The sequence below is a fragment of the Heloderma suspectum genome, chromosome 3 (genome assembly GCF_057233095.1).
Source record: "Heloderma suspectum isolate Gila_16-S chromosome 3, 16-S_ref, whole genome shotgun sequence".
Classification (NCBI taxonomy): domain Eukaryota; kingdom Metazoa; phylum Chordata; class Lepidosauria; order Squamata; family Helodermatidae; genus Heloderma; species Heloderma suspectum.
Window position 1 is genome coordinate 236874828 of NC_139460.1, and position 12908 is coordinate 236887735.

The window sequence follows — 12908 nt, forward strand, 5'->3', positions numbered from 1 at the left end:
ACATCCTATGCAGAACATTTAACACTCTGATCTTAATTATCAGTGCTGACCTAATTGTTTGTGACATGGGCATAATACCCAGGTCAGCACAGTCTCCTGTCTTGTGGATATCATGTTCCCCTGAATGTCATGACTCATTCCAAGCACTTATGTGGAACCTCTAAGACCTGCAAAAATTCAAGCCCTTGTTCTTCAGAATGACCTCTGTTGCTCCTGAACTAATAGAAAGCAATGTAATACTTGAAAGGGTAAATATATGTACTTCAAAATAAGATGCTCTCATCAAAGACAGTTTGCCTTCTCTTATGAGAGTATGAAATGATACATACAGCACCTAAATAGATGCAATGATACATACAGTAACTAAATAGAACCTAATAATAATTGTCTGACAATTAACATCTTTGGAGAATTCATGAATAACCATGTTCTTCATTTTGCATATTACGAGGACAGTCTCATTCCTAGTAGAATCCATTATGCTACTACAGTATCTTAATTCTGTTTTGTCCTTTCCAAGTTCTACAATATTTATATCTGCTAGGACTTGGGAACTATTTACCTAATATTACAGCGGTAATCAAGATTGCCTCTAAATATTCATGACTATAAATGAGTCCCCTGTGCCTGGTGAATGCCAAGGCTTGGCTTGACTCATTTATATAGTATGGTAGAAGGATCCAGTTATTGGAAAGTTCACTTGAATGCCGTACTTTAATCTAGCTGCTTACTTGCATGATAAGAGGTGCTTCTAAATCTGCAGTATTGATATATAAAACAGAGGAATCTAGATGCGATTTACCGTGTTTCTTTGTTTTTAAAAGCCTAGACATTCTTAATTGTGTGCCTGAGACAGCCAGGCTGCAACAGTATTTTCTGAGAGTTCATGGGAAATCTTGCACCCCATTAACTACTCTCTCCAAATTTACTCCCACTTTCTTAGGAAATCCTATCTGATTTCATAGGATCACAAGCCAGCCCCTGGTCTAAGAGAGCCTGCTGTACCTGTCCTCTCCCACACAGCCCTAAGGAAGTCACTTAACAAAGATATGGAAAATGGAGATCCTCCTACTCTAACAGTGATGCTCCTAGCACTTTAAGTGGGTGGGTGGAAGCTGTCATGGATCCCAGTATGTGTGCATGCTTCATAAGGCAGTTTCCCCCATGGACGGGAGAAGGTCATGGGAAATGCTAGTTAACTAAACTCAGGGTCCCCATCTCCTGTCTGTGATGTATTTGCCTCATGGATAGGGGAATACAGCTAGAGGGTTTAGTGCATTTGAATCAGCAAAAGCCTTCAGTCCTTCATGCGGTTTTCCAGGGAAACTCCCTCTCAAGAGTCATGTGGTATGCGTCATATGAGACTAATAATTTACATTATTACAAGCAGGGCAACCAGGAGAGACCTGGTGTAATGAGCAGAGGATCCCATTGTCCTGACAAATAACCCCCTCCTGTCTTTGTCCTGTATCAAAGGTGGACAACTTGTGGCCCTCCAGATGTTTTGGCCAATTATTCCCATTAGCTCTAGCCAGTTTAACCAGTGGTGAGGAATGATGGGAGTTGTAGGCCAAACCATCTGGAAGGCCACAGGTTGCCCACTCCTGTCTTATACAATTTGTGCTCATTCTAGCCTGGTTTGACAGTACAAGAGGATGCATGAGGTAAAACTGTATATCACCTTGAATTATGAATTCGACACCATTTCCTGATCCAGAGATCTTATTTAAATACTTATATGGATTTGTACATGAGCAGTGGTGCTTTTCTCCAATCATGCAGTAGCTTAAAAAAAATCTTCTTGCACACCTTTTGCACTAGGATGCAAGATCTGAAATTCTAAAACATTTACAGGTTTGTGTGTACACACACAGACACACCATTCTCTCCAATAAAGTTTTTAATTTTGACAGGTTCCTATTTTCTGAATTACACTTATAGTTCAAGGGCGTGCCGTCAATCAGTCATTCTGAGGTCTGTACCAGTATAAAGTGATTGGTCTATCAATCTACAGTTCAGGTGCACATTTTAATTTCTCTTGAGAAGTACTAAATCAATAAAATTAACATATTTAAGGGTTTCTATGATTGGACAGCATAAATTTAAATTCATTGTCAAAGAAAATAAATGTTGAGATGCTAGCTATGGTTGAAATGCAAAAGGGATTCAAAACCCTACTATTGCTATTTACCCTTTGCTATTTACGTTTTACTTTAAGTCCCATCCTCCTCCTGCTCTTGTTGCACTCTCTCTTCTTATGTTAAGGGCCTGTTCTTGCAACCTCTGTGCCTGTCACAAAGCAGGGGTGGTTGCATTTTCTTTTTGCAGTAATGGAATTACTCTTCCATTTCATTTTTCAGACTCACCCAGCAATGCTGAAATTTCTTATACAAGCTAAAAGTGAGCAACTTGTCATCAGTCTGGAGAGAAATGAGTAAGTAGTTTGAATTTGTATTCCTTGCAGTCTAGTAGTGTTAGTGAGTGGATTACAAAGTTAAAATTGATGGGTTATGTATGTTTGTAATGCATGAGGAACTGTGGCCCAATCTGCTATCTAGTTTTAGAAAAATAGATGCATGCAACCATATTTCTAGAGTCTTTTCCTTCTTCTTTAAAACAAGATGATCTCTTTTGGCATTGCTTTAAGCCTGCTTCACCTCCTGCCCCAACACACAATACCTGTAGCCCCCATTCACATTATTAGGGACAACTGGAAAAAAAAGTGTATATCTTTATTGCTCCCTTTTGATATCCCTGCTTATTTTGGCAACAGATAGCCTGTGATCTAAGTCTGGCCCAGTGACAGTCACCAGTTGGTTTGCCATTCACTTCTAGTGGATAACAGAGTTTTAAAGTTCTAGCTGACCTTCTAACAGCTGGAGAGAGGGAAAACTGCCAAAAATATAATAAGCTGTACCAGCCAACATATTTCCTACAGTCTCCCTCATCACAAGAAAGGCAGTGTACTGAGCTTGGTCTTTCAGCCTCAGCCATCTGTACATTACAGGTTGCAAGTCAGTAAGAGGATGGCAAAGAGATTTGGTATATCTCCCCAGTTTCCCTAGAATGGCATACCAGCCAATCTAGTTGTTGAACACTGGTTTATGGAAATACACAATCCCTGTGACGTGCAGTATCTATCAATAAGGTAACGTTGCTTGCTGTTTGTGGTGGTGGGGAGTCCTATATCTTGTTTGGGATAATGTAGCTAGCTTCTCAGTTGGTTTCAATATTCTCATTGACCCTATTCTCCTAAATGTCTTAACTCAGTTAATGGTATACACAGAACCTTATATAAGAATATGGTAGTGTAATGTTTATTACTAGAGATCTCCTAGACCAATTTTGCTCATTTTTTTAAAACTTGAAGCTTGAGCAGTGTGGACATGCAGAAAAATTTGAAATTTTGAAAAAGTGCAAAACTCAAGCTTTGGGCAGCTTGGAAAGGGAAAAGGGAGAGGGATGAGGCAAAGGGGAGGTTAATACATATGCTCCATACTGTGCATGAAATGTAACATGTGACACAATGTGTATGCATGTGTAATAATGCTTACTCTTGTGAGCTCTTAGAGTGCTGGGCTAATGAATGGACTGGCACAGAATTTGGGAAAGGGACTGATGAAAGGTTAGTTGGTGATAGTTAGAGGAGGAGGAAGAGAAGCTGAGGAGAAAGGGCTGAAAGGGTTGAAGAAAAGTCAGTTGGTGATCATTAGAATAGGAGGGAGAGAAACTGAGGAGAAAGAACTGAAAGGACACCAGAGGGAGGGGAGAGAGAAATCTTACATGACATGGTTTTGATCTCAAACTTCAAGAAATGGTTAATGATCTTTTAAAAAACACAACAACATCTTTTTTTGGCTTTACCTTTGCCAGTTTATTTGTATACATTTATATGAAAAGTGTAAAGTTATTCCAGTCAAATGGGAAATGGGCAACATATTTTTATCCAGTCATTCTCAGACTACTAGCTCCTGTGGCACAGGACTGACATTAGTGTTTTAAGATTATATTTTGTATTATTGACATCTGAGCTCTTGCAGAGGATGTCTTCTGTGTGGCTGGTTACCTTGATTCTTCTTTGCAGTCCCTGTGCATCACACACATGTGCTCTGTGCCTGCGTGGAGCCCATATGTATGAATGCACAGATACCCACTCAAAGAACTACAGTTACAGGCAAGTGACCTGTCTTTGCCAGATTTGGGACTCCTAGGTTTTGTATGTCTGAAAACAAAATACATGACTGGCTGTTTTCTGTGGGTATAAACAGAATCATCAGAGTGAAAGCCTTGAGGTTCTGACTGTGACGCTTGCTAGGCTGGATTATTGGTTGCTGTCATGGTGGTGGATGGGAGACAAACCTTCTGGCCCCCCAGATGGCAGTGGGGCTAAAAACATTGTATGTAACATTGTGTCAGTGTTTCAAGATAGAAATCTTAGTAGACTCATCCTTATCTTATATTTCATGTCAAGAATTTGTGTCCCAAAGGGAAGTCATCACCCTTAGAAGTGCTGTGGGCCTTAAGGCTGGACAGTGTTGATAGCAGCTAGGGTATGCCTATGTTGTGTGCCAGACTATGTTTTATATTCTGTAAGAAAAATATTAAAATATAAATAACTTCTGAAGCCCAGAATTGGTATGGCTATCTAGACTTTGAAATTTGAAATGGCTGTCCTAGGGACAGTTTTCACTTCAGATTACATTTTTACACATAGGTGTACACCTAGCATAGGACAGTGACAAACACCCATTTGCATAAGTGCTTATCATATATGTATACTAATCAATGTTTGGCTGCAGTTTCCCACTAAGTATACACTTGTAGCAAACCTGGTGAAATGCCCCTGAAAAAACCAACACAGGGTTAAAGTGGATTCATCGCTTACAAACTCATAGCATGTGTGCTTTTCTTTTTGCTAATGGAGCATGAGATAATGGTTTTCTGAAGAATGCATTTTTGTGTAAGAAATGTAAATGGACTGTGCAAAGATTGTGAAATAACTATTAAACAAGTGTGTTTGATATGAGAATAGAATATGAAGTAAAAACACCTTTGCAATTTTGGAGCAAATACATCAAGACCGGAACACAAGCATTTGGGTTCTTTGTGTTTATTGCCTAAATGTTTCATACAAGCATACTCCCACTTGTGCAAACTGGGGGAAGGAAAACCCTTGTTAAATGATATAATTTCTGTCTTTGTTGGATCATTAAAATAAACTTTGATACAGTTATCTATAGTTGGCTGAAACAACTGCTTTTAACATTAAAACCTTTTCCTGAAAACAGATTCCAAAGAAGAGTTGTATTTCAGATCCCAGTTCAGATATAATAGTTCATCCAAATGAGGATGAACTGATTAGCACAAATGTTCCTGGTGTTTTTTTTTAAGGCAGTGCTTTTAGGTGCTAAAGTATAGAACACTATCTGGAGAATTTAGGTAGCAATCACACTTCTTAATTTAGAACTAGATTACAATGGGACTGAATAAGCATCCTGTAGTCCTGCAATACTTCAAAATGAGTTAGAAATACTTGGTGTACGAAGAACTTTTCAAAATTAGCCCATAATCAACTCTACAAAATAGAAATGTTTGCTCAGGCTAACCTTCTCTCTACTTAGCTGTATTGCATGAAATAATGATTACAGGGCAGTATTAAGCAAGCAACAAGGAATTCATCCTCTTACATGTCATAATAGAAGTTATGCATGTGGGTCAAAGGGATAATTGTCAACATTACACTGTCTAATGTAGCTTTCTCTTGGTATATTGAAGGTGACTTTGCCAGCAGACTAATGGTATATGCACAACCCTTTTATTTTCTTGCAAATATATCTTGATACAGGAATTGCCTTGTGCACAAAATAGGAACTATACAGACAAATAGGTTGCTTTCCAGAAAGAGGAAAGATTTAGGTCCCTTTACTACCCTTGATATTCACAATCAACAACAAAGATACTAATTGCTCCATAACTGCTCTGTGTTCTTGTACACCTGTAACACAGCATATGATAAACTCAATACGGTATATTAACCTAACTGATGCTTTTGTTCTTCTCTAAGCTACATATTGAGCATGGGGAATCTGACTCTAAAATCAGCTCATGAATGGAACAAATGACCCACACAAAACCCACAGCTAGGCACCTAAATAAAAACTTACTCCTGATTTAGTTTCTAGATACTGAAGAGTTATAGACTGACAGTGTAATCCTATGCATGCTCGCTTTGGAGTAAGGCCTATGTAAGTCAGTGGGAATTAAATGGAACCTAAAGTAAGCTAATGGGACTTACTTCCATGTAAATATTGAAAGGATTGTACTGTGGGTCTGCAGGATGATGAAAACCTACATGGGCATAAGCTTCACAGAATACAGTGGAACTCACTTCCAAGGAAACATGTATAGGATTGTGTGTTAATCCAGTTCCTGTTCAAATAATTTTAGAAGCTGTACTAGTTGAGTGATAGTTAGGTTGAGGCCATGTACTTAAGGCTTTCAGAGTTGAAAATGAGATATTTTCATGGAATGGTTTCATAATTCTATATGTGTGCCTTCAAGTCCCTTTCGCCTACTTTTCCCTAAATTGATATTTTAGTTGCTCATGACATTGTTAACTGGAATAATTAGAACAAAACCTTTCCAGTGCCAATTAAACTGACAATCTCTGTTAATAATTTGACATGTTTATTATCAGTGGCTTGATAGTCAAAACAAACAACAAAATCCTGTGGGAAAAATAGGACCTCCCAGAAGTATATTGCTGTCATAATTTATTGCTATAATGTAGTCACAAAATATTATAAATTATCCCCCGTGCCGCTGATTGAGCTATTTTATCTGTGAAGCACTGCAACCAGCAGCTGTACTGTAGTGTTTCAGTGAAAGCTGTCAGTTGGAGTTCCCTTTAATTAAAATAAACAGTTGCTTTTTCAAAAGTTTCACTTCAGTGTTGCATCAACACCAATATATTAAATGTATAGTGAACCACTTCCAGGCATTGTGTTACTGTTTATGCCATTATATTTGTCAATTATTTGCTTTAGTGAAATGTCAGTGCTAAGAGTTCTTTTGCATACAATTTTTAATATCTTGAGTAAAAGAGATCAAATGTTGTTGTAGTGGTCTAGGTGGATCATTTTAGACCCTGGACTTTATGCTCTTACATTCCCCTCACCTTTAGATGGTAATGTGCCTTACTTCACTTACTTTTCAGATGTGGTAAATGTAGGGAGCAATCCTACTGGGGTAGGCAGCCGCCTCCGAACTCGGAGGCGACCACCTATCCAATGCAGGGCAGGAGAAGCGCAGAGGTAATCTTCCCCTCCGTGCTCCAACCGCCCTACATTTGTGGCTAGAGAGCCAATTTCGGCTGTCTAGCCACGGGAAGGTGGAGCGGGGAAACGGCTGCCGGACAACACGTTGGATGTGTCGTACCAGCATTTCCACCTTCCCCACCCCCGAACGCCCCCAGGAACGCCCTGCTTTCGCTGCTCTGAGCTCCTCTTCCAAGCGTGAGTGTGGGGCTGTTCCGCACTGCCTACAAGGCAGAGCAGGGCTGAGGAAGGCCATTCTCAGGGAATCGACCTCGGAGCACAGGCTCCGAGGTCGGTTCCCAGAAACCAACATATCCTATGACCGTCTAGGCACTGACTAGCGGCCATAGGATTGCTTCCTCCGGGATGGGTGAACATGCAGTGTTCAAGCTTGTTGAGGTTCTACAAATTTGTCCTCAAAGCTCAGTTCACTTTGTTTGTGTTCCTGGACATATGCTTCTTCTTTTTTTCAGTTGGGAAAAATATGCATTTCCTATCAGGAAAACGAGCATTTTAAAAAGTATGCATTTTTCCCAGTCAAAAATGTGCATTTCCCCCATAGGCTAAAGCATGAAAATGCAGATTTGGGGTGGGGGGTGAGAATGCACATTTGCACAAGCACGCACTCGCACGTGTGTGCATTTTCAGAAGTGCGCAGTTTTGGATGCAAATGCAAGTTCAGGAAATTGTGAAAACGTCCTAAGAATTACATTCCTGCTTGTGTTCATGTTCGGATATGTTTCCATGATTTGTGAGCGGGAATGAAATTCTTGTCCATCCCTAGGTAAACCAGCCCTGCTGCGTTTGGGGGGGCCCCTCCTGCTTAATCTGCAGGGGGTGAGCCTGGACGTCTCCCCTTAAGTCCTGCTCTGACTGCACCACTGTGGTGTTGTACTGCTAAGTAATGTAACCTGCTATATTTTCACTACAAGAGAAAGCATCTTTACTATTTAAAGCAGAAGTGCCCCAGATATTTGACAAAGGATACCTAACAACAGCATTAGGAAAATAATCAATGTCTTTATATTTTCATGTGAGAATTTGAATGTGAGGAGGACACATTCGTAGTGTACCCACTCTGTGTGGTGTAGTGATTAGAGCAGCCTTCCCCTACTGGGTGCCTTCCAGATGTGTTGGACTACAACTCCATCAACTTCAGCCAACATGGCCAGTAGTTCAACACAACCTGGAGTCCAACCATGTTGGAGAAGGCTGGATTAAAATATTGGACTAGGACTAGGGGGACTGGAATTCAAATCCCTCCTAGTCATGACATTCACTAAGTAACCTTAGGCAGGTCAGTCACTATTTCTCATACTCTCTCTTCTTACAGAGTTCTTATGAAGATAAAACTTGCCGTGGGGGGATGGTGGGGGGAGAATCATGTATATTGCCCCCCTTGAAAGAAGGGCAATTTAAAAACAGCAATGGGTGGAGATGGGAAGGACTGAAAGAAGAAGGCAATAAGGAAGGCTCTGTGGAAGAAAGTTAAGATCTGGTCACACTGCTCACGTCAAGAGCGTCTGTGTTTGTTAAGGGTGACTTAGGAATGCGATTTCCCTATTTAGGCAAATGATAAGATGAGCGTTTTTATAGATTCCCTTGAGCCAACAGGTCTGAGAAACCTGAGTGCATGTCAGAAGAGCTAAGATTACCCCTTAGAGGGTTGGAATATTGGTGAACATCTTCAGGCTGTTGTTTTTCATTCTAGTTTTTAGGACTCTTAAGATCAATTTGGTTTAATGTTAAGGCACAAAAGAGACTGGCAAACAACCAGGTAAAAATTCCAGCTGGAGGCACTCCAAATAGTATTTCTTCCCTACAAATATGTCCAATCTACGTGGAAAATTTACTGTGATGCTTCTGCACCTCACACATGGACGTGACGCATGACATTACCCTGAAGCTGTATCAGTCCTGGATTTTCTTGCTATAAAACCTCATTTTTACAAAGTCCTTTGTTTTGTGATGGATTTTCTCTGTATTGAGATTTCCTTGCACTTTGGACTCAGAGTGTCCTAAACTCGAAGTACTTCAGGAGTGGCTTCAGAGGAATGGAATGTTGAATCAGCAAAGGGTGGACCCCAAGAGAGGAGTTAACCCATTCCTTTCGGCTTCATCCTCCGCTGACTAGGTCTTTTGTTTTGCTTTTTTAAAATAGTGTTTGCTAATGAAGCTTACTCCTGAGAAAGTCAGGATGTTGCTTTGGGGATGACTCTTTTTTTTTTTTTAAATCTCCACTCCTCCACATGATTGCATCTGCGCATAAACTTAATGGATGTAAGGGGGGAAGGAAATTTGTTGATGTCCCTAGATTCTGCATACATAGCCAAATTAATGCAGTTTAAGATGACACGTTTGCATCACAAAAGTGAGATTTATATCAAGTCTACACCACATTAATTGGCTACATGTGCCAAGGAAGGAGTAGATGTGAATTCAAGAAAATGTGTTTTAAACTGCATCAGTATCAGAAGATGTCCCCATGTAGATTGGGCCATATTATTTCTATATTTATTTATTGCATTTATATCCCACCTTTTTTCCTCTTGCAAGGAACCCAAGGCGGCTTACATTATCCTCCTCCTCTCCATTTTATCCTCACAACAACAACCCTGTGAGGTAGGTTGGGCTGAGAGTCTGTGACCGGCCCAAAGTCACCCAGTGAGCTTCCATGGCCGAGTGGGGACTAGAACCCGGAACTCCCGGCTTCCAGTCCGAAACTCTCACCACTACACCACACTGGCTGTTAAGTCTCATAGTCTTTGTCCATAACCTATCATTCTTACAGCTGACCTGAAAATTACCGTTATTATGTCATTAAAGTCTCAGTACCTACTGCTGATTCCTCTGTAAAACAAAACTCTGTAACCTGATCCATACTAACTGGATATGCTCTTAGGGTTGTTGTTGTTTTAAAGGGGTTGATTATTTACTGAATGTGTCAAACTGACAAAGTTATTGCCGTTACTGTTTAAAATAACCACCAGAACTGTATTCTGGTTCATAAAGCCTGATTAAATCAGGCCTGATTCTGCCTGATTAAAGGCAGCCGCCGGCGAGATCACATCACTCCAGCGCTGAAGGAGTTGCACTGGTTACCAGTTGTTTTCCAGGCCAAATTCAAGGTGTTGGTTTTGACCTTTAAAACCCTATATGGTTCCGGCCCAGCCTATCTTAAGGAGCGCCTCCAGCAGCACCAGACAGGCCGCTTAACAAGATCAGCCTCGGATGGCCTTCTCTCTGTCCCATCAGCCAGGACAGCTAGACTGGTGGGGACGAGGGAGAGGGCCTTCTCTGTGGTGGCCCCCACTCTGTGGAACTCCCTCCCTAAGGAACTCTGTCATGCCCCCTCTTTAATGAGCTTCCGTCATGCATTAAAAACGTGGCTGTTCAGGCAGGCATTTGGGGTGGGTTAGGGTATTTTAGAAAATGTTTTTATTGTAGAATTTTATTGTTTTAAACTGTTTTTATTGTATGTTGTACATCGCCCAGAGTGGCTGGGTGACCAGCCAGATGGGCGATTAATAAATTTAATAATAAATAAATAAATAAAATAAAGGAAAAGCATATTTTGATTGAAACAAGTCATATTTAAGACTTTTGTAATGGGTATAGGAAAATCATTTTAGCAGTGTAGTTATAGTGCAGCAATAGTTGTAATTTAGGGCTCAATCCTATAGGGATAGGCGGCTGCTTCCGAACTCCGAAGTGACTGCCTATCCTAAGCAGGTCCGGAGAAGCAAAGAGGGGGTCATTCCCTCTGCGATTCTCCTGCCCTACTTTTTTGGCTAGACAAAGCCACAGGATTGTGGCTGTCTAGCCACCGGAGCATGGAGTGGGGAAGGAGGCTGCTGTACATTGGATGTGTCGTACAGGCAGCTACGCCCTCCCCACCCTGGAACGCCCCCAGACATGCCCCTTTTCAGCCACTCCGCACTCCTCTTGTGAGCATAGAGGACGGGGCTGTTCCGTGCTGCCTCGGAGGCAGCGCAGAAGTGGGGGGAGGTCGGTTCCCGGAAAACAGCATATCCTATGGCTGTCTAGCCGTTGTCTAGCAGCCATAGGATTGCTCTCCAAGTCTTAATCTTTTCAGGTGACACATCCTCCCTGGGTACTAATTTTAGAGGCAGACAATTAATGAATAAATAATAGAGTTTTAAAGGACGGGAATGAAGCCAGTGCAAATGAGGAGCCTGCTTTTTCCACCAGCTGTATCCCACCCCCCCGAAAAATGGTTGCCAGTGTTGTTAATACTGTTATAGCTATTATTTTGTTGCTCTGGAAAAGACTAATTTTGCGAGTTATGCTATGTACGTTTATTTATTGTCCCAAATACCTTCTGAATGTAGTGTAGTGATTACTGCTTGGACATCTATTCTTGTTTGCAGCTGTGGATTTGGGAATTGGGGGTGGGGATGATGAAGGAATAGTTGAAGAGTAACCTATAGCTAAAGAAAAGCCAAGCGCAATCAGTCTGGGGTTTGAATTTGCTTAGATTGAAAAAACAAACCCACCATAAAACCTAATTTTCTTCATTTTTTTTACCCCTCTCAAAAGTTACACACATACACACACAGACTGTCCCTGAGGGAGACCTAAACGAATATATACAAGGAAGCTGTCCAGAACTGGGATGAGGTGTGAGCCAAAAAGGAAACACCAAAAAAAGCTGAATATTGCTATACTGAGCTCTAGGTGAGCTAGCCTTCTTATATCCCCTGTCTAAGTCTTTACTTCAGTCATTTATTTATTTATTTATTTATTGCATGTATATCCCACCTTTTTTCCTCTTGCAAGGAACCCAAGGTGGCTTACATTCTCCTCCTCCTCTCCGTTTTATCCTCACAACAACAACCCTGTGAGGTGGGTTGGGCTGAGAGTCTGTGACTGGCCCAAAGTCACCCAGTGAGCTTCCATGGCCGAGTGGGGACAAGAACCCGGATCTCCTGGCTCCCAGTCCGTCACTCTCACCACTACACTACACTGGCTCTTTCTTTCAGTCCCCAAGTTTAGCCCATTGGACTAGTCCACAAGTCCTTTTTCTGGTGGCTAAGGAATTTTTCCAGGCCTGTCCATTTAAAACTGTCTAGCACTGAACACCGGTTCCAATGCTAGGCAGTGCTTTCACTGGTGCTCCTTTAGAGGTTTCTCCAGAACTGCATAGATCTGACATTGGAAAGCTTTCCCCACAACTTGCCTATTGATATGACAAAAGGTTCTATCTTGATGAAACTGCAAGTATTGATGAAAAAATCCCTACCACCACTTGCAAACTCCCCCCAAAAAACAGTCTCGGCCTTAAATCATATCTGTTTTATGTTAATTGCAATGTGCCAGAAAACAATGGAAATGCAGGATAATACTCATGTTAATGTTACTGTTTCCAGAAGGGTAGTTGGTCATTCCAGACTCATTTCATGCATCTGATGAAGTGGGCAGTAACCCATGACAGTTTAGGCCACAATAAATCAATTAGTCTTTCAAGGTACCACAAGGCTGATATTATGGCTATTATGGTGAATGTAAAATACCTGATGATCAAATGGAAGCCGCAAGCTCAGTGATATCTGCGAAACTGAGATTCATATT

The 12908-nt window shown here is 41.1% G+C and overlaps 1 protein-coding gene across 1 annotated transcript in view; it reads left to right on the plus strand.

Moving 5' to 3' along the window:
- The window catches only part of ADAM12 (ADAM metallopeptidase domain 12), a 359777-nt gene that overhangs the window by 74875 nt on the left and 271994 nt on the right, over positions 1-12908 (plus strand). The window contains exon 3 of the mRNA XM_084841456.1: positions 2361-2434. Within this exon, the coding sequence (XP_084697582.1) occupies positions 2361-2434 (74 nt within the window). The remainder of the gene's footprint in view (positions 1-2360; positions 2435-12908) is intronic.